The sequence below is a fragment of the Curcuma longa genome, chromosome 11 (assembly GCF_044706935.1).
Source record: "Curcuma longa cultivar G26 ecotype Majalengka, Jawa Barat chromosome 11, ITB_CL_G26_1.1, whole genome shotgun sequence".
Classification (NCBI taxonomy): Eukaryota; Viridiplantae; Streptophyta; class Magnoliopsida; order Zingiberales; family Zingiberaceae; genus Curcuma; species Curcuma longa.
In genome coordinates this window covers 16,430,667-16,456,763 of record NC_133871.1, presented here as the reverse complement: position 1 = coordinate 16,456,763, position 26,097 = coordinate 16,430,667, and the positions used below count along the sequence as shown (strand labels likewise).

Below are 26,097 nucleotides of genomic sequence, written 5' to 3'. Positions count from 1 at the left end.
ATTTTCTAATATTTAATTATAAAAGAATAATAATGATAATAATAATGAGAATTAATTTTATTAATAAAAAATAAAAATAAAAAATTGCTATAGTACTGATTTTTGAACACTAACATCATAGTGGTATTGATCTTTAAAAATCATATCACAATATTCTGAAAGTTCAAATCATTTTGAGCACTAAAGGTTTTAAAATAGTAAAAAATAATTTATTTAGATTCAAGTTCACCTAATAAATTTATAAAAGTTGGAATGACCTTGATCGGAGCTCTCTATGCCCATTAATTAGTTTTGATCAAAATTCATTGATAGATCTAAACGATTTGAATTTTTCAAATTTTGTAATGAGATGGGAGTATAACATATATAGAAGGTAGATATAATGTGAAATCTTGATCCTCAATCTCCTACACGAAATTATTTGCTCGTGTCAATTTGCACAAAGTTTAAAACTTTTTAAATCTTTGGAATAATATTGGAAATCCTTTATAATGATAACAGAGAAGACATTTGGATTCCTAAGCACTGTAGAAACCTCCATGAGTTGGAATGAACCCGATCAAAGCTCTTTAAGCCCATCAATAGATTTTGATCAAAATTCATTGATGGACCTAGATGACTTGGATTTCTGAAAATTTATAATGAGATAGAAGTGTGAAGTATATAGAAAGTAGATATGGTGAGAAATATTAGTTCAAAGTCTCCTACACAAAGTTATAGATTCATGTTGACTCCCGAGCACTATAAAATCCTACAAGAATTGAAATGTGTTCGATCAGAGCTCTTTAAGTCAATTAATGAGTTTTGATCCAAACCCATTGATGGACCTAGGGTATTTGAATTTCTAAAATTTTGCAATGAGATAGGAGAGGTTAGTGCGTAGAAGGTGTATATGATGTCCAATCATGATCCTAATACACATAGACAAAGTTATGATCGCGTGTCAATTAGCACAGACTGTGGTGTTGATTTTTGAAGATCAATATTAAAGTGACGCTAGTCTTCAAAAATCAGCATCATAGTGTTGGTTTTGTTTCGATCAAAATTCATTAATAGACCTAGATAGCTCTAATTGAACTAATTCCAACTCTTGTAGATTTCTGTAGTGCCTGAGAGAGCAAAAGTGTCCTCAGTTATCATCGTAAAGGATTCATAACATTGCTTAACTGATTTAAAAAGTTTCAAACTTTGTGTCAATTGACACCAGCCTATAACTCCGTGTAGTAGACTCAGAACTAAATTTCTCACTATATCTACCTTTTACACACTCCACATTTTCATCTTATTGTAAAATTTTAAAAATCTAAGTTGTTTAGATTTATCAATGAGTTTTGATCAAAACTCATTAATAGACTTAGAGAGCTCTAATCAGGTTTATTCCAACTCATGTAGATTTCTGCATTGCTAAAAAATCCAAATGCGCCTCCGTTATCATCGTAAAAGATTTTCAACATTGCTGAAAAGGTATGGAAAGTTTCAAACTTTGTGCAGATTAGCACAGGATTATAACTTCGTGTAGTAGACTCAAGATCAAGATTTCTCATAATCTATCTTCTACACATTTTACATTTCCATCTCATTATAAAATTTCAATAATCTAAGTCGTATACGTTCATCAGTGAGTTTTAGTCAAAACTCATCGATGAACCTAAAGAGCTTTGATCGGACTTATTCCAATTTTTATAGATTTATTAGGTGAATCTGAGTCTAAATAAATCCTCATTTACTATATTAAGGATCTCCCAACAATGTTCGAAATAATTTAAACTTTCAAAATATTGTAATACTAATTTTTGAAGACCAACACCATTGTGATGCTGGTCATCAGAAATCAACATCATAACGATGTTATATTTAAACTATGCAAAGTGATTTTTATTTTTATCAATAAAATCAATTCTCGTTATTAATTTTATTTTTATTTTTTATTCTTTTATAATTAGATATTAAAAATAGAAAAGATATTTTAAACTTTTATATTTTAATAAATAAATTTAGAGGATTATTTATTAAAGTTTAAATGATATTTACATTAGTTTAGTTTAATTTAAGAGGAAAAAAAAAAATTGAAATAGAGAGTTCATGTAAGTAAAAGAGAGAAGAAAAATAAGAGAAGTTGCATGCCTACAAAGAGGTAAAATTATAATTAAGTGTGTCTTTTGAAAATAATAAAAATTTGATATGTATTTTAAGAATTCTGAAATATTAAGTGTGCCTTTTTGAGAATTTATTGAAAAAAAGTCAGATTTCAAGCAACCATATTTTCTAACTTTTCTAATAATAAAAAAAATTGCATATTTTAAATTGCAACTTGCATGCTGAGTTCAGTGTGTGGACCGTGGGAGACATTAAGTTTTCAATGCCATCTTATAGATGCGAAGTATTGACTTTACGTCACGGTTCAATTGGTCAAAAAGTAAAAAATTGAAACTATAGAAATGTGAATCACAAAATTAATATTGCATTACTCAGATTTCATCCATGCATCTAGTTGGAATTAGATAATTCCATCTTTGTTATCATGTTTGCTTTTGTTGTATTCTCCCTATAATAATATAAAATTACTGGATACTTCAAATAACATTTTGAAAATAATTCTTCAACTTCCAGCAATAACCTCTTCATTCTCATATCTGAAATTCTACAATTATAAATAAATGACAATCTCAATTTCTAAGGGTAAAGTTTTGTATGTTTTATTGGTTTTATGCTTCACATATATCTTTTGTTCCATAACAATCACGCCACAAATTAACTGAATTAGAAGTGCATGATGAGGTTAATTTTACCATGAGAAAAAAAAATCTACAGTGAAGAAACTCTTGGAGCAGTGATCCACTAATTCCAAGAACAAGTGAAAGATAGGTTAGGCATTGCATTATTAGCTAGCATGTAATAGTGAGAGGGAGATGGGGAAGATCACATGAGAATTGGTCGGCGGTATCGTACAATGCTGGTACGAGAAGGAATTAAACTGTGCTCAGTGGAGATCAGATAATCATTGGTGCAAGATAAGGTTAAGTTTACCATGAGAAAACTTTACAGTATAGCAAACTCTTGGAGCAGTGATATCCTAATTCCAAGAACAAGTGAAACATATGTTGGGCATTGCATTATTGACTATTAGCTAGCATGTAATAGTGAGAGGGGGCTGGGGAAGGAATCATCAAATGGGAATCGGTCAGCGGCATTATACAATGCTGGCACGAGACGGAATTGAATCGTGTTCAATGGAGATCAGATAATCATTGGCTCCAGGGCCGCACCAGGAATGCTATAAACCACTAAATAAAACGTACCGAGTTTCATATGCATCAGATCACTTAAAACATTGTTAACACTGGATTAACCATCCTTGGAATTACACAACAGCAAAATAACATTGATGTTCCATGCTACTACAAAACAAAAACAAGTAACTAAGGAACTACACAAAAAGTTTTTTTTCTCTCAAGTAACTCAGTTTTTGCCAATAAAAGAGTAGTCGATCCTCAATGCGCTAAAGATTGATACGATTTAGAATTGTGAAACCTCATTTTCAATCCAAAATGATTAAGTTGCTTAGGTGATGGACAGACTTAACAAGATTTCATTTTCATCTGAGCAGATTAACTACTTTAGTGCAACTTAAGGAGGCTCTTATCTTTCTCAACAGACAGAATTGCAATTAGTTTAGGGAGAACAAAGAAGGGCATAAGAGGTTTCAAGGAGAACAACACAAGATATTTGCGGCTGCTACATGTTAAACTATTTCAACTAACAAAAGCCGTCGTTTCTACTGGTAAAGATTTAGGAGAGCGAGCAAAGAATATTAAGAGAGGACCAGTTAGTTGTTGAAGCAGCAGGACGAAGAAGCTTTCTTACCGTAACTGCTGCTGAGAAAGCTTCTGTAGGATTCTAGAGTCGCAGGTGAATGGACAACCACCGGCCAATCCCAGGCCTTGCAGGTCTCCTATTCGGTGGTGGCGGAGGAGGAGCAGGTGCAGGGCGGCTCCATGTTCGTAGCCACCCTTCTCCGGCGGCCCCCGTCAAGTGCCCCCGCTGCGACTCCACCAACACCAAGTTCTGCTACTACAACAACTACAACCTCGCTCAGCCCCGCCATTTCTGTAAGGCCTGCCGCCGTTACTGGACCAAAGGCGGAATCCTCCGCAACGTCCCTGTCGGCGGCGGCTGCCGCAAATCAAAGCGCTCCTCCTCCACCTCAAAGCCCCCCGGCAGCCTCCCATCGCACACGGAACCGTCGCCCTCAGGCCGCTCCGATGGTCTCAATTCAGCCACCACGGCAGCCTCTAACCCAGATGCCAACTCTAATCCCACAACGTACTTCAGCCAAGAGGCAGGAGGGGCTCCGCTAGTCCCGGAGGCGGAGATCTTCGCCGAAACGACACTCTCGGCCGTGTCGGCTCCGACGATACTCAGCAACTTCGGCGCTCCGCTTCCAATTTCTCTCCATTGTCGGTCGATGGAAGCAGAGATCAGGGCGCAACCGGAGTTCATGCATCAGCCATCGGCACCGATTCCACTGCTGACAGCGGACGAGGGTGAGCTCCCGTCGCCGTTGGAGTTCATGAATCCGACACCACCCCAGCAGCAGATGTTTCCGATCCAATCTCGACCGATTTCAGTGGAGGAGGTCACGGCACAGACGAGTTTTCTGGATCAGGCGGTGGTCGACGGGTTTAGATGGACGAACGCAGCAGCAGATCCAGCGATCTACGGTCTATCCACAGCGGTGGAGCAGCCGCCGGCAGCGACGGGGGCGTATTGGAGCGATTGCCAGTGGAGCGATGCCGATCCAGCCCCCTTCCTCTTGAATTAATGAATTTAATCCGTTTCATTTCTCCATTAACAGAATAATCATCCACTTAACTTTCTAATTATTACCTAATGGTGCATATATCGTGCTTTTGGTTGTGTATTTGATTTCCAATAAATTAATTTAAATGTTATAATTCTATGACTTCAAATCAATAATATTTGTATATCTAACTGAAAATTTAATCCATTCGAAATGAATAAATACTAGTGCAGGTGCCGGCGTCGTACAAATTTTGCGGCAATTCGGTAATTAAGCTTCTCATTTCTGATCCGCTTCCGCTTCCGCTTCCAATCTCAAGCCTTCTCTCCTCCTTTTACGATGATAGGGAGCCCGTCCAAGCTACGCTACAACGGCGAACCACCGCAGAACGCCAGTCCTTGGCTCCCCGAAGAACGACGCCGCAGCCGCCATCGCCTCTCCTCGCCGTTTTTCCCCGTCGAGGTGGTAAACGGTGGCAATGTTGGTCAAGTCCTCTTCAAAAAAAAACAAAAACAAAAACAAAAAAACAATCGTCGAGATGGTCCGCCACTTTGGAATTGCTCTGCTGAATGAGGCAAAATGCTTTGATTTTTATACTTTTACCCTTTCTCTTTTTTGAATCTTTACACTATCGCTCAATCTCCTCTGTGTAGGATGGGTGGACGCGCCTGTCTTTGATGTGCCGAGCGTCGGTCGTCCGCACGCTGGCGACATTCCACTCGAAGAACGTGAGGATAGTCGGCTATCCGAGGAACGCCGCTTCCGTCATCGCTTCCCCTCGGCGCCAGCCCAGCGAGGCAGCAAATGGCGGCAATGTCGACTGAATTCTCTTCCCAAAAGCTCTTCGAGATGGTCCCTCTCTTTCCAATCGATCATGATAGCAATTCTGCTGAATGCGCGGAAAAAAATAAAGCTTCGTTTTTTATGCTTTTCCCTCTCTCTCTTTACATTCTGAAGGTCCAGGAAGACTCGATCGCTCCGATCTCCTCCTGCTCGTCCTTCACACTCGAAATTTGATTTTAAGAGCAGTTTCATGATCTTTTGATATAGTATTGTTTTTTTTTTCTTTGAAAGGCTTGATTTGGGATCAGTTCCATGTTTCTTTGAAAGGCATGATTTCGACAGCAAGTTCATGTTCTTTCGATAAGACAACAGTTTTCTTCGAAAAGTTTGATTTTGAGAGCAATTATATGTTCCTCTGATAACTGTTTTCTTCGAAAGGTCTTATCTTGGGAGCAGTTCCATGTTCCTTTGATAAAATACAGTTTTCCTGTTTGAAAGATTTTTTGGTTAAATCTATTAATATCCAGCTAAAAAGCATGTTTTAATTGCCAAGAGATGTAACTGAATGTATCGTTTTGAACGCCAATTGATACCAATAGTAAGTGACTATGCCACTCATGCTTCGTCATGAAATACAATCTGACAATTCTGTGTGACTGACCGTGTGGAACTATTGGGGTGACGGATTTTATCTTTTGCTGAAGAGCAGACATAACTCGATTTGATCAGAAGAGGTCAATTGGGGAAGAGCAGGTGCGGATCAAGAAGGCTTAGCTGATTTTGATAGAACAAGCTTAGATCAAGGCAAAGCTTAATCAGAGGAGACGAATTTGGAAAGAGCAGGTGCTGATCGAGATCCATTTGGTAGACCGAGTTGAGATCATTTCGGAAAAGAAAAGAAGGAAATAATTGATGCAAGGATCCATTGGAAATGAAAGGAAAGGACAATAGAAGGAAGAAAGGAAATAATTGAGACGACAAAATGCAATGCGGTGTCACTCATGCTCGTTCTGGCTTTCCGATCTAGGTCCGTTTCTGGCTTTCCTATCTAGGTCCAGTTACCAACCAGGGAACGCGTCTTTGCCATAGGTTGCTGGTCCAGTTCCCAGACTTAACTACCCATTTCGGTGACTCGGTGTCATCGGTTGATGCGGTAGGGACCAACGTGAAATGGCGTAGAAGTGGCAGCGATGCGTCACCATCTGTAGGCTTTAAATTGCTTGGTATACTTAGCAAACGGGATATGATTTCTTCGTTATTGCCGATTTAAACATCCAAATTTATTTTATCTTCGCCATGGAAAATAATTGGGGGCATTTTGTTCAAAAGAAGACTAATGATGATCAATTGGATATAACATTTCCAGGCAAATATTTTAAGTTTTGGGATATCCAAGCTCCGTACAAATTGATTTACAAATATAATAGATTTTAAGTTAACAATTTCATGTTTCTAATTGTTTTAAAATCATAATTTTAATACTTTATTATGAAAAAAATAGATAAGACGGTCAATTTGCTAACAAAATTATTGGAGCATGCTTTTGGTAGATATTAATTGTCGGGGCGATCTTTGATTTTAGAAATTTCTTAAATTTGCTCTAATAAAATTTAAGGGATGAAGTTAGAAAAACTTAGATTTTTGAGGATCAAATTCCCATAATTTGCCGTAGCGATGGGCAAGACAGTAGAGCGGGCGACAACCTTGCTTTGCCCCTGCGGCTGCTTCGCAGTTACAGACAAGGGATGCACGCGCCGATGTCTCTTCTCTCTTCTTTAATCGCTCCCCGTAATTGCTTGGCTTCTCTCATCGGTGTAATGACTGAATCTGAGGCGGATTCCAGATTAAATCCATTGATGTAGCTCCGTGCAGCTCGACCAATATCGTCGCTGTTGTTGGAGTGTGTTTCATCAAGCATCGCTTCCATTTCTTTGTAAATTGAACACTAATCCCTTTCTTCACTTCGTTTATGGCGATAGAACAGAATAGATTTGGTGTTTTCTTAAAGTGAAATGGAGAAAGCACTTACATTGATGTATATTGAGGCTTTTCTTCGTGAAAGCACGTCTCCTTTTCTTAGGATCCGCTATATTTTAAATGAGGGTTTTGTGCGACCGATTCGTATTCTCTAAAACGGAAGGAGTAGCTTTTTTGAATTTTTATCTCCAACAGATGTTGACGGGTGGTATTTGGAGTTTAGGATCCAGTCAGGACGAGTCCAATTTTAGACTTTAGACGCGGTCCAACTTAGACCCACTTGGGTGATCTAAATTGAGTCATGGTTAGATCATGGTCTGGATTGACAGGATCTAATTAATATTATGTGTTTTAATATATTATACTAACTCTATTTTATAGGATTTATTTGGTTTATGGATAAAATTAATTTTGCATGTAAACACTGCAAAATTAATCTTTATTATTATTAATTTTATTTTTTAAATTTTTTCGTAAGTTTTATTTCTAAGTTTTTAAATTCAAAATTTTATCTTCAAAATTATTTATAAGTTCTTAAATTCAAAATTTTACTTTCAAAATTCTTTCTAAGTTTGTAAAATTTAAAATTCTATTTTCAAAGTTCTTTCTATTTTTTTTTAACCGTGCTTTAGTTTTTTTTAATTGTGAACCTCAATTCAACCTAAATGGGCAAAACCTTAATTTCCCTTACTTAACTATAGGAAAATAAATGGATTATTGACAGTGGGTGCTCCAAGTATATGGATAGGGATCACACCAAATCTACAGAACTCAAGTACAAAAGACTAGGGACCATTGCTTTTGGAAACAACGGTAAACTTAAAGTAATTGGCTTAGGTAATATTGAACTTGAGTATATAATTATTTAAGAAGGATAAAATTTTCTATAAATAAATAAATATAATTTGAATTATTCTTTAATCCTGAATAAGATAAACTGCAAGAAGTGAATCAAGTTTTATGTTTTTTTTAAAATATTTGCAGATCTAGATAACTCAATCGTATCTATATAAAGCCTTGGTCAGTGCATGAATTGAATAAATCTTCGACCAACGTACTTCTGCGGCAGCCCGAGCTTCGACACGACAACGCCCACTTGCTGTCGGAAGACAACTCCAACACACGGAGCTAATCAACAATCTACAAAATTGTTTGGTAACATTGTTCTTGCTACTTGTACTTAATTTATAAATAGGAAGTGTGGGGTTGTCACACTTCCTATCCTTTGTATTCAAATCTCTTAATCGGGGGGTTTTCGCCGGTGAGGATTATAGTGGATTGCCCAACGCAAAGGTTCAAGGAACCTGGACCTTCGAGTAAGAGTCCCGAAGGCTTCGAACGAAGTAAAATCGTTTTGTGTTCTTCTGTGTGCATTTCCCGCTTCGTATTTTTTATTTTTCGCTGCACGCTTTTCAAAGCTTAAATTGTCTAACTCTGGTTTTAAACCAATGAATTTTTAAAAAGCACGTGATTCACCCCCCTCTCATGTGCACTCGATCCTACATATCTTTCTCTCTACCTAACTTTCTCTCTCTACCTAACTTTCTCTCTTTCTCTCTGCCTTTCTCTCTATCTCACTCTCTCTACTTCTCTCTACCTCACTTTCTCTCTCTACCTATCTCACTTTTTCTCTCTAAATTTCTCTTCATCTCACTTTCTCTCTCTAAATTTCTCTTCATCTCACTTTCTCTCTCTATCTCTCTCCCACTCTCTCTCTATCTTTCTCTCTCTCCCTTACTTGCTCTTTCACTCTCTACCTATCTCTCCCTCTCTCTCTCACTTTCTCTCTCTACTTTCTCTCTCTACTTTCCCTTTCTATACCACTTTCACTCTCTACCTTTCTCTCTCACTTCCTCTATCTTCCTTCTCTCTCTACCTTTCTCTCCCTCACACACACACACACGCACTCTCTCTATATCTTTCTCTCTCTACCTTTCTCTCACTATCTTTCTCTCTCTACATGTCTCTCTATCTCACTTTCTCTCACTACCTTCCTCCCCTCACTTTCTCTCTCTATCTTTTCCTCTATTTTCACTCTCTACCTTTCTCTCTCTATTTCACTTTCTCTCTCTACCATTCTCTCTATCTTACTTTCTCTCTCTACCTTTCTCTCTATCTTACTTTCTCTCTATCTCACATTCTCTATTTATCTCACTTTCTCTCTCTACCATTCTCCCTCTCTTTCTCAATCTCTATTTTTCTCACTCTACCTTTCTCTCTACCTATCACTATCTCTCTCTTCTTTCTCTCTCTACCTATCTCTCTATCTTTCTTCCTCTACCTATCTCTCTCCTTTCTCTCTCTACCTATCTCTATCTATCTTTCTCTCTCTATCTCACTTTCTCTCTCTATATTTCTCCCTCTGTCTCACTTTCTCTCGACCTTTCTACCTCTATTTCCCTCTATCTTTCTCTCTCTACCTTTCTCACTCACCTTCTCTCTCTACCTTTCACTATCTATCTCACTTCCTATATATCTCTCTATGTATCTCTCTCTTCAGTTTCGCTCTCTATCTCTCTTTCTCTCTCTCCTTTCTCCCTCTACCTATCTCTCTCTCTACCTTTCTCCCTCTATCTCACTTTCTCTCCCTACCTTTCTCCATCACACTTTCTCCCTCTATCTTGCTCTCTCTACCAATCTCTCTCTCTCTATCTCACTTTCTTTCTCTACTTTTCTCTCTCTATCGCACTTTCTCTCTCTACCTTCTCCCTCTCTTTCTCTCTACCTTTCTCTATCTATCTCATTTTCTCTCTCTCCCACTACCTCTCTCTTTCTCTCTCTCATTTTCTCTCTACATTTCTCTCTCTATCTCACTTTCTCTCTCTATCCCACCTTTTCTCTCTATCTCTCTCTACCTAGCTCTCTTTCTCTCTCTACCTATCTCTCTTTCTCTCTCTACATTCCTCTCTCTATCCCACTTTCTCTCTCTACCTTCTCCCTCTCTTTCTCTCTATCTCATTTTCTCTCCCTACCTTTCTCTCTCACTTTCTCACTATCCTACTTTCTCTCTCTACCTTTAGGGTTTAGGGTTTAGGGTCTAGGGTTTAGGGTCTAGGGTTTAGGGTTTAGGGTTTAGGGTTTAGGGTTTAGGGTTTAGGGTCTAGGGTTTAGGGTTTAGGGTTTAGGGTCTAGGGTTTAGGGTTTAGGGTTTAGGGTCTAGGGTTTAGGGTTTAGGGTTTAGGGTCTAGGGTTTAGGGTTTAGGGTTTAGGGTCTAGGGTTTAGGGTCTAGGGTTTTAGGGTTTTAGGGGTTTAGGGTTTAGGGTTTAGGGTTTAGGGTTTAGGGTTTAGGGTTTAGGGTTTAGGGTTTAGGGTTTAGGGTTTAGGGTTTAGGGTTTAGTGTTTAGGGTTTAGGGTTTAGGGTTTAGGGTTTAGGGTTTAGGGTTTTAGGGTTTAGGGTTTAGGGTTTAGGGTTTAGGGTTTAGGGTTTAGGGTTTAGGGTTTAGGGTTTAGGGTTTAGGGTTTAGGGTTTAGGGTTTAGGGTTTAGGGTTTAGGGTTTAGGGTTTAGGGTTTAGGGTTTAGGGTTTAGGGTTTAGGGTTTTAGGGTTTAGGGTTTAGGGTTTAGGGTTTAGGGTTTAGGGTTTAGGGTTTAGGGTTTAGGGTTTAGGGTTTAGGGTTTAGGGTTTAGGGTTTAGGGTTTAGGGTTTAGGGTTTAGGGTTTAGGGTTTAGGGTTTAGGGTTTAGGGTTTAGGGTTTAGGGTTTAGGGTTTAGGGTTTAGGGTTTAGGGTTTAGGGTTTAGGGTTTAGGGTTTAGGGTTTAGGGTTTAGGGTTTAGGGTTTAGGGTTTAGGGTTTAGGGTTTAGGGTTTAGGGTTTAGGGTTTAGGGTTTAGGGTTTAGGGTTTAGGGTTTAGGGTTTAGGGTTTAGGGTTTAGGGTTTAGGGTTTAGGGTTTAGGGTTTAGGGTTTAGGGTTTAGGGTTTAGGGTTAAAAAGTTAATTAATTATACTCATAATAAACCAATTAAAGAGTATACATTAATAAATATCATGCATCATGTAGAGCAAATAGCATAAAATGAACATATTATTAAAGTAACATACTGTTTATTGTTAATAAATAACAAGAACTCTATATTAAATGTTACATATAACATTTCTACTCATAACTAACTAGAAAACAACTCTAATAAACTAGATAAACAACTATCACTCTCACTAGGACAAACACTAGTGCAAGAATAATCCAAACATAGCCTATCTTTTTAGGCTGAACAGAAATATCTTCAGCTGGGATGCTATCTGGATGATGCCAGAACACAGAATCCTGTGACGAACCCAAATATTCCACAGAAGTATCCTCTATAGAGTCTTCTTTTGGATCTTCTTCTGGATCCTCTTCACAATCTGCATAGTGAAGCAGCTCTGTGCACAACTGGGTATATGAAATGCGCCTCTCATAGCGCCCCCATATCTGAAGTGCTACATCACACAGATTTTCAGGCAATGAACGAATCAAAGCTCAAATCCTGTAGTTGTCCAGAATCAGAAAATCCTGCATCTCTAGGCGCCAAAACAGTCTGTCCAATCTCCCCATGTGTCCACTAACTCCATAAGCTGGGTCATATTCTATCCACTGGATAGCTTCCCTCAGCTTATTATGCATCACATCACGACGAGTCATAGTAGTAATCATCCGTGCCATCTAAAAAATTGAAATTAATGAAGTCAGTACAAAACTGACAAACCAGCACATATACCAGCTTAATTTAATTTATACAGGCATAAACTAACACAATAAATTAAGAAAAACAAATCTTCTATATTTGTAGGAGCTTTGTCAACTGATCCTTTGACAAGTCAATTGACACCTTGAAAACTCAACATGGCAGTGTTCCATGAGAACTAAAATATCACATTAGCTCCAAGCACCCCAGGCACCTGAGCACCATACATGATATTTAGTTTTCTCATCATCTCCAACCATGTTGACTAAGCCTATTGAGTTGTTTCTTGAGTATAAGTTGTTCAAACAACTTCTCAATTATGACTATGGTTGACCAATGTCAACATTTGCAAGTCTAACCAACCAAGTCCAATTTATACTTGGTTGTCACTATCTCAAGTGTTGTCACCGTGCCAGAGCACTTGATATTTCACTTGTTTGAGTCAATTGGACAAATGACTTCCAAATTAGACCATTCTTAATTGAAACCCAAAATTGGCCCAATTAGAAATCTGGTCCAATTAGAATAATTGGTCTTCCAATGAAATCCAATTAATTCATGAATAGTCCAATTAATTTGATAATAATGCCCAATTACCAAAATTAGGAAGCCCAATAGGCTTAATTGAGCAGAATTGAACAACCTAATTAATTTGATCAATATGTAAATGAAATAATTCCATTTATAAACGAATGTTGCGGTCTATTGGTTAGCCTTCCTCTCTGTTACCGTGGAAACCAAGAGTTCGAATACCGGAGCCACTCATTTATCCTCCTTTTTTTGTGTTCCTAGGCTTCCAATTAAACCATATTGGACTGACCCAATTAGATTGGATTTGGGCTTCCATTGAATCCCTGATCCAATTAATCAAATTTCCTTGTTTTTTTTTAATAAAAGCAAAAAAAAACTCTTCGTTCTCAATTCCTCCCTGATGTGGGTGTTTTGTGGGATTGTTTTATTTATATATTTTTATTTTCTTATTTGTTGTCACTCACACCTCATCAAAATTATTTATTTATTTATTTTTCAAACCCCTAACTATCGCCTAAAGTGTATAGAGAGGTCTGGGTCGTCTCTCTTGGACTCAATGATAGGGAGTTCTTCCTAGACCTTTGGTGCAGAGGTTTTATTGTGTTTTATTCATCCTAACTATTTATAACCTAATTATTTAACTTACAACCATGATTTACACTAACAAACAACAACCAACAATCATATTTACAAGAGCACACAAATCAAAGAATTATTTGTCATATTACAACAACATAGAGATCACAAATCCAATAATTTATTAGATAAATCGCATTTATTAACATGAGTCAATATACAAGATAAATCCTAACATACAACATGACACCACATACACACTAACCATACACAACGAAAAATCTATGTACAATCTAACAATATGATACAATCCTAACATAAGATCACTACAATTGAATCAATCAGAACCACACAAACCTAAACAAGAACAATAGCATACATCTTATACATATCAAGCAACCTTTACACAAATTACTGTACAATTTAATTACAGGATCAATGAATTGGTTAGTCACTACAACCATCATACAACCTGAACTCTACTTCCCATATACAATAAGCCATACTTCCCTAAGTACAACAAAGTTACAAATAATTACAAAACAAACTCTAATACACATTACAAATTAATCCACACAAGCTGTACACTAATCACAAGGAATTTATACAACTCAAACATTTTATACAATCATTTTACAAGTCATACAAAACCTAATTTACAACACGCTACACTAATCCAACATGCCTTATCAACAACCAACAATTTGTCCAAATCCATGCTCAAACAATTCATTCTACACAACAACAGAGCATCATGTTATACAGCTAATTCATCCACAGCAATTCAAACATGTTCCAAACACTAACCTCATCTCAATTAAACACCAATCAGAAACACAATTTCATAACACAATCTGATTTATCCACAAGCATGAATTAACTCCATTACTCATACAAGTACACGATCTGTTCCTACAATTCCAACATCCCAATGACTCATTGATTGGTCAACTTTCATTTAAAACAACACTTGAACCTTAAAAACAACCACAGTTCAGATCTTCAATGAATTCAGAAAGTTGTGCTTCCTAGTTTCAATCACCAAGAACAGACATCTAATTCCACATGCTAAGATAGCAATCAAAAAAAGAAATCCAACAAACAATTAGGGGGGGTTTTGATTTCAAACTAACAGAATAGAAAATTAAACCACGAAAATCTAGGGTTAGGTTAGAATTAGGGTTGGAGTACTCCCTTTCGGCTCAGAACAGAGGAGATGAGGGGAAGAGGAGATGACTGTGGAGGTGGATGAATGGCTCCAATCAGCACCAAACAGCAGCAACAACACCATTTAAGTCGATTCACACCAACATGGACGGAAGAGCGCCGCCGGAACTAGCCAATTTCGGCGAGCTCAAATGGAAGAAGAAACAAGCTTCGGTTCTTGCTCAGCTCACCCCTGCTACGAATCACAGACAAAGAAAACCAAACAAGACCTTACCTCGCGTCCTCGGTGAAGGAAGTGATCGAAGCCCAGCCCGGCGTCCCGTGCCAAGCTTCGGTGGATGCGGATCAATGAAGAACCGACCGGAGCGAATCACCCACGGCTAGAAACCTCACTGAAGGGAATACTACCGGCCACCAATCGCCGGAGCGAATCACCCACGGCGCTGACGAACCAGAGGGTTGAAGAGGGCTGCTCACCGGAGCGAATCACCCACGCTAGAGTCCCCTGCGCTTGCGTCGGTGCTTCTCGGTCTTCATGGACGCCGGCCGCAAGTATGTGGCTGATCGAAGAGGAAAATGGTGGCGGTGTCACGCGCGACAGAACTCGAAATCGTGACGACGGGAAGGTGGGGAAGAAGATGAACAGTGGCGGTGTCACGATTGGGAAACACTGTAGCTTCCAAATCACGATCGAGCTCCCGTTTCTCTGTGAACCGCTTCTCCCTTTTAACCTAGCTCTGAACTGGCGAGAAGTGATTGAACCGAACCGGCTGACGGAAATGAACCGGGTTTGATTGGGCTGAGATTTGGATTTAATTTCGCTATGATTTGAATTGAATTCAATTGCATTGGCTAAACTCCATTTGAACCCAAAATTTCAATCTGGTTGAGCCGAATTAAAGCTGAGTCAAACCCAAGCTGAGCCAGAGTTGATTTTTCTTCTAATTAGACCTTCAAATATTATTATTTCCACTCTAATTTTCTGTAAAATTAAATACATAAATTAATATCCATAAATTCCCATAAATTAATGAAAATTACAATAAAGACCACAAAGCCCGCCAAGATAAAGAATTAAGCTTAACAACCCAATTATTGCATGAAATATAATAAAAAATTGTCCAATCTAATCCTAATTTATCTGGTAAAAATGTCAATTATCACTCCCGTGCCCTTATCTTCTTCCACCTGCCTCTCCCCTTTTTTTCTTTGCCCTAAACACACAGTACCGTCGCCTGCACCATTCTTGCCAGCGCCAGCCTCGCCGGCACCAGGGCCTGCGCCTGCCATGCCGAAGCCAGCGCTCACCCCGTGAGTGATTCTCGTCGCCAACACCAGCCGCTAGCTCCAAGCCAGCCTCGCCGGCATCAGGGGACACGTTGCTGGTCGCGGACAGTGCCTGTACGCTACTACAGGCAGTTGATTTCGCGTCTTCAACCAAGAACAGAGATGGACCAAACAGAAAAAAAAATGAGAGCAATGCCTATGCGCTGTCGCTTGGGACGATGACTACAAACAAGTAAAAATAGTGCTCTGATACCAATGTTTTTCTTTGTACCTGTTGTAGCGAGAAACTCCGGGTGGGATCGCTTGTGTCGAAGGAACGATCACCAAAAGGGAAGGCTCCTTATGTTCCACAAACCAAATCCTCGATTTGGTGTTCTTCCTTTTCCCTCCGGCAGCCTGTCCTCGCCTCTGATCTTGGATGCAACCACACACCGAGCACACACCCGAGCGCAGGGAAAACTCGGATTCTCTCCGCAGGTTTTCTATGTCTCGTTCAGGGCTTTTCTCTTCCTTTAATAGGGAGAGGTTGTGTTCTCCACGAAGTGCACAACGTGCACTCCGTGGTGAACATGGTGGTGGTGGTGGTGGTGGGCAGTTACCGAAACTGCTTATATCTTTAACCAACAGCAACAAGAAGACCTAAGAAAAGTGGGCAGCGCCAACTTGAGAAGGGGGTTGTTTGGGTGGTGGCAAGAGGAGAAGAGGGGAGTTTTTTAGATTTTTAAAACCTAACAATTTAATTTTTAATCCATGTTAATAACTCTTTATAAGTGATATATTTATAGGTATTTAATGGAAAAAAATTTATTAATAAATATTAACATAATCTATTAAACCAAACTCCTATCTTTTAGCTTCAAGTTTGGTTCAAAACCAAACTGAATTAGTATAAAATCAAACAACCTTTAATTAAAATCAAACCAATCTGGTTTATAATTAAACCAAAGGGGCTCACTTTGTCTTCAAAAGACGTGGACCATCTCCGCTTCCTTTCCGATAATATCTTTCATATTTGTCCTTCGTCTAGTCCAATTAGACTCGATCTCTTTCGATCTGAGAATTCAATTCTCAAATTCATTTTATGTCTCTTGGAGAAACTCATAGTGCGTGTGACTGTATAGGCTCTCAATTTATGTTAGCTGCCCATAATTAACCATTAATTACGGATCAATCATGAGTGACACCTAATGTACATCATGACCCCCAATTAAATGAAAAATCATAATTGATTCCAAAACCACTTTTGAACCCTTCAACAACTACGATTAATCATGTCTCTATTTCTTTCACCATCTTATACCCACTTAGTTTAAAACATGGTCTATGTGTCAGTCCTCACTAGGCTGACTACGTCACACCTAACCTAAGCTGTAGTTTCTTGTCCTATAGATTCAAGTTACTCAAAACAACTGTCAAGAGGACTATCCTCTTGACATGTTTTAGCTTTGGCCAAAAATTTACGAGTAACAATCCTGATGAGTGGTCATAGAATATACATCTCATAATTAAAGGAGTGGTGAATCCTCTTTTGGCTACTCAAATACCTTCTAACACTTCGACTTATACCCAATCATCCTGGGTCTACACCTCCATAGAGACGTTTGCTTGAGATGTCAAAGTATAAGTCTCCATGACTAAGATGACTTGAATTCCTCAAGTTAGAGGAACCTTATACTCAAGCTATAATGAGATATTCATAGGCATTTATAGAACCACATGAAATCTTATGGCAGGTCACTCCTAATGAATTAGTTATCCTTAACCAACTTCCATAGGTTAACTGTCAACATCCCAATATTTTCAGCTAGTGAAAATCGGCTGCTTGACAAAACCAATGAGTCTAACATATGTTAGTCTCATAGAATTGACAATGTTCAATCTCATCAATTCATCAACTAGAGAATATTTCAATACGTACATAATTGCACATGTAGAGATACCCACAAATTGTGATCCAATCATAATTCCTCTCATGCTATGCATTGTATTGTGGACATCAGTAATTGAGTTTAAGATCAAATCAAATACATCGAGAATGTATACTCAAATAATAATTTTATTTATCTAATAAATAAAATAATATCTAAGGAGATTGTCCTAGGATACCTCTCCAATATAACAGGAACACTAAATAGTCGAACTTATATTTTGATAATGATAAAGGGCTCAAGTTAAAATTGTGGTGTGTGCTGACGAGCTAATCTTAGTGTGCAGGTAGCACAGAAAAGTCCTAATTGGAGGCTGAGCAAGGAAAGTCTTAATTGGAGGCTAAGAAAGAAGTTCTGGTCAGTGGGACTGGGTAAGAAGTCTTGGCAGATCAAAGACACCAGGCGAAAAGTCTTGGCAGCTCAGTAGACTAGACATTTTGCAAATCGATGGGTCAACGAAGGTCGGGCATTAAAAGGAAGTCCTAGGGGTTAGAGGATTGGATGCTAAGCAAAAGTTCAAATAAGTTTGGAGTACCTGATGTTTGTCGAAAGGTAACTCTCCTGAGAAGAGTATGTGAGAGCACGTTCCATTGAAGGAAATAATAGGCGTCAATCTGAATTAGGGTTTCATTGGAAGCTCAAAAGTCAAGACTAGACAGTTGTAAAATCTATCTAAACTTAATTTCCTGTAGTGAATTTGTATTGTGTTAACTCTTTGATGCAAAAAAAATGAGGTTGGAGAAAATTCATACTCTAGGCGCCCCTATTGGGTTCAGGCGTTCGGACAGTCCAGGTACTGATAACATACATTTTTATAGTTCATTTTGACTCTAATACTTGATGTTTTTGCTCCTCTCGTTGTGTAACTATTGAGTATTAACATATTTTATGAGTAGGAACTTATTTTAGATTATATTGCTTATTCCTACAGATATGGGGATGAATCTAATATTTTTAATATATTTTTGTAGGATACTTAAAGAGCCATGAAGTTAGATCAAGTTGGAGCACATTTTGATGTGTTTAGAGGTCATTTGAAGGGTTTTAGAGGCTACCAGGGTCGTGCCTCACAAGGCATGGTCGTGCCTCACCTTGCCAAGGTCGTGCCTCACAAGGTACGGTCGTGCCTCATCTTTCCAGGGCTCAAAACACGGTCGTACCTCATCTAGACAGTTCTGCAAATCAAAAATAAAACAGCCATAACCTTTAGCTTAGATGGAACCACGGGACGTGCCACCTACCAAAATGAATATAAATTCAAGATATACAACTTTGCTTCAGGGTGCATAGAAGAATTCCCTCTCTAGGGTGTGTTAAAAGGCACAGTCGTGACTCCCCTCCAGAAAGCCTCCTATTCTGGGTCGTACCTCTTCTACAGAGGGGTGCTTTCTCTTGGCCGTGCCTAAGAGGCACGACCGTGCCTCTTTTGTCGAACAACTACTTCTACAGGTCGTGCCTTGAGACACGGTCGTATCGCAGGGCTGCTTTTAGGGGGTATAAAAGCTAAATTTTGTGAAGAAAAAGTATTCTTCCTTTTGGACTTGCCCTAGCCGCCACCCACCTTCATATCTTCACCGCCATCTCATCCACCACCACCATCGGAACAAAGGAAAGGGGATTTCCTTTCTTTAATCCGGCCGCCTTCCATCCACCAAGGAGTTCTTCTCCACCATTTCATCCCATCCGCTACATCAACCACAGGGATTGCATTGAAGTTGGGGACTCCTTCCTTCACTGCACCTTCTATGGAGTTTTTGTCGCCTCGCATCCACCTCCGACCAAGAACATAGGGAGAGTCATTAGATTTACTTTATCTACCATTTCTGAGCATAGATTAGACTTTTGGCATGTCAAGTATTTTTTTAAATTCCTCCTACAGTTTTGGATGTTGTTTGTCCTTAGATTTCTTTTGCTTGTTTGTTTGTTAATGCATTTATTTACTTGTTGCACTCTTTACTGTGTTAATGCAATTTGTTCTTGATACTTAGTGTTCATTCCATTATTTAGAATTAGAACTTAAGACAACAACCCCCATCCAATCCAAACAGAGAAAAATTCAAATCCTCAATTGCAATAACTACTAGGATTATCGTACATTGTCTACAATCGTTGGGAGATGACTCGAGTTACCCTATACTACTTTAGTTATGGGATTCGGTATTAATTAAGTTGGTGTACTCATTTTACAACGACAATCTGAGCTCGCATCAGGTACCCCTATTAGATCCGGGTGCTCAATGTTGATTCTTTGGGCTAGTGAGGCGGATGAGATGACAAATCCTGATTGGTCGGGACACCTCAACTTTCAAGCGCCTGAAGAAGGATTAGACGCGGCGGAATCAAAGCTGATCTGACAATCTCCACATTAGCATTCTAAGCGCCCATAGATGCTAAGTGAGTAGTTACAGCAGATTGGAGCACCGGGTATTGCTCAATATAAGCAGACGTGTACAAAGTCTTCGGAATAATAATTACAACAATTCTACGTCAATTGTTCACGCGCTCTACACTCCCAAGACGCTGTTGTAATGCCAGGATGCTACACCGATATCACGCTCAACTTCTACTTAGAGTTGGTAACAAGTAGCTTACTTTTATTCTGTCGTTTGTGCTTTGTTTTATAGGAACGACAAACATGTTATTGTTCTTTATCTTGTAAAAAATGAGACTCTTTCTCGTTGTGAGAAAGAGTCCTTTAGTGCATTGCCCATTGGAAGCAATCAAGGATTGCAAGTTTTGAAGTAACAGCTAGACGCTATGAGCTAAATAAAAATAAACGTGTCCTCACTTTGTCTTAATTGCTATTTTTCGTTGCGTATTTTAAAGTTTGTAAACGAATTTTCAAAAATAAGTAAAAAAGTGAAATACACTCTTCACCCTTCCCTCGCTCTAGCGCTCTTTTCGATCCTACATCAACTATTACGCATTATAACAACTATCTACAAATTATTACAATCTAAATCTTAAAATTTGATATTTTATTTTGGATAGTTTATTTTAAATGAAATCTCTATTGGATGTTATTTTAAAAAAAGGTCATTTAATGATTTATCATGATGTCCTTTTAATTTTTACGACTCTTTTAATTTATCTTATATTTTATGGTCGAAGATGTAGAATTTTGACCTCATAATCTCATATTCCATTTCGAATGCTATAAATCTTGATTTTGTGTGAATAAAGAGGATAATGTCCGCCTTAAGATTTATATGGAAGGATGATAAATTATGATAACAAATGATTTGTTAGACGAATAGAATTTATTCTTTATGAACTGAATCCTAAAAGATTTGAATCTTGAGTGATAATTTTATCTTTCAAGTACCGATGCACTAGCACGTGAGGGTGCCGTAAATCTTGATTTTGAAATTAATTACGTATGTTGTATTGTTATAGTATGCGTGCCTTACAGGACGGCAAATTTATATTAGTAGTTTTAGAACATGATGTGTTTGGTCATGATTTTGAACTTATTTTGCACCTTGAGGACATTGTTCCCATGTATCAGTTAGATGAAATTTCAGCCAATTGTATAGTTGCCTACATATGGTAAGTGATTTTATATCAACAATTTCTTTTTAGTATATGTATGCTGATTGATGTTAATTGTATTATATTTGTCATGGTAGGCATCTTTATAAAAACATGATGACAGATACCATCAGAGGGAAATTCAGATTCATGAATCCACACAGCATTCCATTTATAATGACAACTCCACGTGACAACAAAGGAAAACTTGAACAGTTAAACCAAAGGGCTACTGTGTTATCAGATAGGTTGAGTTCTGCATCAGTAGATCAACTAGTTTTGGTCCCATGTAATGTCGGGTGAGTTGCTAACTTATTTATCCCTGTTGATAACTTATTTAAATGATGAGCTAATTATTTGTTTATGTGCAGTTTTCATTGGATTCTCATTGTCATTCAACCCTACACGGAGCTTGTTTATGTGCTGGATTCTCTAAGTCATAGAATGCGCTATGACGATTGGAAATATATAGTGGAAATGTGAGGACAAACTGGGTAATTTGATTGGGCATTTCATTCACATGTTAAAACACTAATATATCATATTTTATTAACATGTAGGGCCTTGAGACTGTTTAATTCAAACAAGGGAAGAAAAGGTCGGAAAAAACCAGTGTGGGAACTACTACAGGTATGTGTAATTATGTTTGATATGGTCTTGATGTGTGTATTTGTCTTTTACCTGATATTGGAGTCCAATTACCACAGGCTCCACGGCAACCAGATGGGAAACAGTGTGGTTATTATGTCATGAGATTTATGAGACAGATTATTGCAGAAATTGAAACTATTGAAAGAGATGGACTACGATCAATAGTACTTGTTCAAATCACTTCATATAAACCATTTATCATTTTGCAAAGTCAGTGTTGATTGTTTTTCGAATTAACTTAATCTATATGTGTGTTCATAGTTTAAGGCAGCTGAGTACACTCGGGCAGAAATTGATGAGGTGCGTTCCGAGGTGGCAGACTGTATACAAGATCATATTTATGAGTAGGTATGGCATCATGATCTCCATAATTGCATTTATTTGTAATAAATATATTTGTTTGTGATTAATTCTGCTGCTGTTGTTGTGTATGGAATGCTGATATCCGTTGATTGCTGTTTGTGATTAATTCTGCTGTTTGTGATTAATTCTGCTGATGCTGTTTATGAGTAGGTATGGAATGCTGATATCCGTTGTGCTGCTGCTGTTGTGCCCATATTTCTGCTGCTGATACTTGGTGATGCTAATGTTGTGTCCATACTTGGTGATGCACTTGCTGCTAAATCTGCTGCTGTTGTGCCAATATTTCTGCTGCTGATACATGGTGCTGTAATGATGTGATGATATTCTGTTGCTGTTGGAGGATATTCTGTTGTGATGATATTTCTACTGCTGTTGTGATGATATTTCTGCTGCTGTTGCCTTGAAACCTTTGTTATGGACCTGCTCCTGTTATGGAGCTTATATGTTGGAAGTTGTAAATTGAATTTGTGTTATGAACTTGTATAAGTTGTATGTTATCGACCTGCTGTATGTTATGAACCTGCTGTAAGAATGGTTTTTGTGTGAATATAAGTTGTATGTTTTGTACCTCTGATTGAGTAAATTTTGTAGCCAATAGTTTTGTATTTACAAAATATATTAATTCTTATTTACTGCTAAAAAAATCAAAAGACAACGCTTTTAAAAACGTTGCAAAAACCCAAGCAATTTGTAAAACAATTACAACGCTTTTTAACCGTTGCAAAATGTGTTGTCATACCTATTAAAAACAACGTTTTTAAAGCGTCGCAAAAAACGTTGTAATATTTACAACGCTTTTTCTGCGTTGCGAAGGTGTTGTCGATGTTAACAAAGACAACGCTTAAAAAGCGTTGTCGTTGAGGGACCCCTTTTACAACAGGGCCTCTTACAACGCTTTTTACCCCACAAAGACAACGCGTTTTTCGCGTTGTCTATTAACATTTTTCTAGTAGTGAATGGATTAGTGAACTTCATCCATCTAAATTATAATTCAAATTTAATAATTTTAATTTTTTTATTTTTTGATAGGTCCGTGGGTTAGTCTGTCTAACTTACAACTCACTTTGAATTGAGTTGAATTAAAGATTTTTTAATCCGTCAAATTAATAAGACAGCCCGCTCCGTTCTATCATTTAATAAATTTTTAATGAATTAATGTATTTCATCATGAAGTAATCCATTTGACTTCTAGTTCTAGTTGCAGATCTTTGGCTCTTCAACGCTCTTACATGAATGCCAGATCCCGTTGGCAGCACCACCACGGCACTTTAACGATAGCAGATCCAGCCTGTTTTGGGAATCTTTGATTAAATATGTCTGCCACATTACTTACCTGAGTTAGAATTATCAAACTCACAAGTAGGGCAGACTAATCCGTCATAAATTTATCATAAAATGGACTAGAACAGACTGATTCATCAACTTGGCAAGTTAAAAAACTTTCAACCCAATTCAAAATGGTGGATTAGGTGAATCAATCCACGGACATATCAAAATAAAAAATATTTAAATATTTAAATTTAGAGTGCAATTTAAACGGATCAAGTTAAAGATTTTAAATTTAGATTACGATTTAGACAGATCTAAGCCCACTAATTTATTGAATTTTTTCTTTTAATTTTAAATTTTAAATAAAAATAAAAAATTTCAACTTGCTGACTAACTCACGCGGGTCGCAGATTAACTCATGCGAGTCACGGATCTAGGTAGGTCGATTCACTTGAATTCATCTTTAAAATCGGTTGATAAAATTTTAATTCAATCTATTTAAATTATTGGATGGCATGGGCTAATTCGATCAATTAATTTAAATTGACGATTTAACTCAAACAGCAGCCAGTGAGATAACCATTTTTTTTAGGTTAAATTAACCTTTTCTCGGTTAAAGGCAAGTAATTAATCTTTTTGATCTCAATTTTTTTTTCTGTGGAATCCTTCACCAACGGCCCCACACAGCTTCTGATCTGTCCTATAAAACGGGGGGAGATTGTTGGGTTGCAAAGGTGCAAACATAGTCCCACATCTAAAATACATGGGAAAAATCATGTGTTTAAAAGGATGGAAAATATCTCCATTGGTATGAGGTCTTTTGGGGAGAGCCCAAGAACAAAACCATGAGGGCTTAGGCCCAAAGTGGACAATATCATACTATTGTGGAGATACAGACATCCTTGGGGACCCTACAATTGGTATCAGAGCCTTGAATCCACGATTCTACAAAAATGTCGAGCATCCCATAAGTTGCTGCGAAGGAGAACGGCGGAGTGTCATTTCCTTATCCGATGTTAAACCCTCACAATTATACTGTGTGGGCAATCAAGACAGAGGCGATTCTTGATGCCCAGGGAGTCTGGGAGACGGTGGAGCCAGCAGAAGGAGCCCAGGTAGATGCAAAGAAGGACAAAAAGGCACGTGCATATATCTTGCAGTGTGTCCCTGAAGACATTCTTCTCCAGATCGCAAAAAAGAAGACGGCGAAGGAAGTCTGGGATAGCCTCAAGATGAGGTATCTTGGTAGTGATCGGGTGAAGAAGGCACGCGTACAAACGTTGAAGAGCGAGTTTGACGCCCTCCGGATGAAGGAGACCGAGACGATTGATGAGTTTGCTGGCAAACTCAGCGCCATGAGCAGCAAATTCTCCACCCTTGGTGCCACGCTTGAAGATTCCTCGTTGGTAAAGAAGTTACTCGATTCTGTCCCTGATAAATTCTTCCCTATTGTTGCCGGTATTGAGCAGTTCCACGATCTTGAGACTATGTCGTTTGAGGAGGCTATAGGGCGACTGAAGGCGTACGAGGAACGAACACTACGATTACATGGCAACACCAACAACACTGAAGGTGAGCTCCTACTTACTCATGCCGAATGGCAAATGCGACAGAAGGGGAGATACGTGGACACTTCATCAGGAAGCAAGGGGCGTGGATCCAGCAATTCCAATCGTGGCAATTGGCGTGGCCGTGGGCGAGGGCGCGGATGTGGCCGTGGTACGCAGTGCCAAGACAGTGCAGGAGACACTAGCGGCAACAACAGTGGCGCTCGTGACAAGAGACATATAAAATGTTTCAATTGTGAGAAAATGGGACACTATGCGTCTGAATGCTACAACAAGCGGCGTGATGAGGCTCACCTCACTTGTGCCACCGATGAAGAGCCAACACTGATGATGACCGTGTCCCACGAGGAGTCTCACACAAGGCCTGAGCAGCAGGATATCATTCTACTCAGCGAAGAAAGATTCCTACCGGATATGTATCGCAATGTTAAGAAAGGAGAAGATAAAGACGTCTGGTACCTTGACAATGGTGCCAGCAATCACATGACCAGCCATCGCGAGAAGTTTCAAGAACTAGATGAAACCATCACCGGGAGGGTGAGATTTGGCGATGGATCAACCTTTGGGAAAAAAACATCAGTAGGAAAGGGGCATAGTTCTTTTTATTTTGCATGATATTACAAACCATTGCATAACAAGCTGAGATGTTACATGATAAAGTTAGTTGCTAAACATTCATAAAAAGTTAAAGTTAAATTTTGCTAAGTTAGTTTTTGTTCATTCTATTACATATCCTCTGTTTGCTTTATTGAGAATTTAATTTGTCAATCTGTCGCTTGTAAAATGTATAATCACTATTTACCCCTCCTCTAACAACAAATTAGATCCTAGGTTGCACATTAGTGAGGCATGTAACAACAATAAGTAAGCTTCCCTTGAGAAGTTTATCATCAAAGTCTTTGGCATCAAACCACAATCCCTTATAGGGAAAGACTAATGTGTCAACCAATCTACAATCAAGTTACTCAATGAATTTCTTAAAAAATTTGGGGATAGTAAATAT

At 38.3% G+C, this 26,097-nt stretch overlaps 3 protein-coding genes across 3 annotated transcripts; all 3 read left to right on the top strand.

Annotated features, from left to right (window-relative positions):
* The first annotated feature begins 3,747 nt into the window (after positions 1-3,747).
* On the top strand, positions 3,748-4,927 carry LOC141841344 (uncharacterized). The gene has a single exon (XM_074729502.1). The coding sequence runs from the start codon at positions 3,914-3,916 to the stop codon at positions 4,820-4,822; it is 909 nt and encodes a 302-aa protein (XP_074585603.1). The 5' UTR covers positions 3,748-3,913; the 3' UTR covers positions 4,823-4,927.
* A 9,908-nt stretch (positions 4,928-14,835) lies between these two features.
* On the top strand, positions 14,836-22,540 carry LOC141837227 (uncharacterized). Its single transcript, XM_074724670.1, has 9 exons — positions 14,836-15,169; positions 16,304-16,371; positions 21,125-21,261; positions 21,342-21,542; positions 21,615-21,722; positions 21,804-21,873; positions 21,951-22,058; positions 22,156-22,242; positions 22,408-22,540. Exons 1-8 carry the CDS (start codon positions 14,836-14,838, stop codon positions 22,240-22,242), a joined length of 1,113 nt encoding a protein of 370 aa, XP_074580771.1. The 3' UTR covers positions 22,408-22,540.
* A 1,404-nt stretch (positions 22,541-23,944) lies between these two features.
* On the top strand, positions 23,945-25,709 carry LOC141837226 (uncharacterized). The gene is made up of 2 exons (XM_074724669.1): positions 23,945-23,963; positions 24,499-25,709. Exons 1-2 carry the CDS (start codon positions 23,945-23,947, stop codon positions 25,707-25,709), a joined length of 1,230 nt encoding a protein of 409 aa, XP_074580770.1.
* The last annotated feature ends 388 nt before the right edge of the window (positions 25,710-26,097 follow it).

Bases quoted from the DNA above. Each gene is read 5' to 3' on its own strand.
- LOC141841344 (XM_074729502.1), top strand. From the start codon at position 3,914: ATGGACAACCACCGGCCAATCCCAGGCCTTGCAGGTCTCCTATTCGGT.
- LOC141837227 (XM_074724670.1), top strand. From the start codon at position 14,836: ATGCGGATCAATGAAGAACCGACCGGAGCGAATCACCCACGGCTAGAA. The intron at 21,723-21,803 runs GTGAGGACAAAC...ATTAACATGTAG, and splicing joins TGGAAATATATAGTGGAAAT to GGCCTTGAGACTGTTTAATT. The intron at 21,874-21,950 runs GTATGTGTAATT...CAATTACCACAG, and splicing joins CAGTGTGGGAACTACTACAG to GCTCCACGGCAACCAGATGG.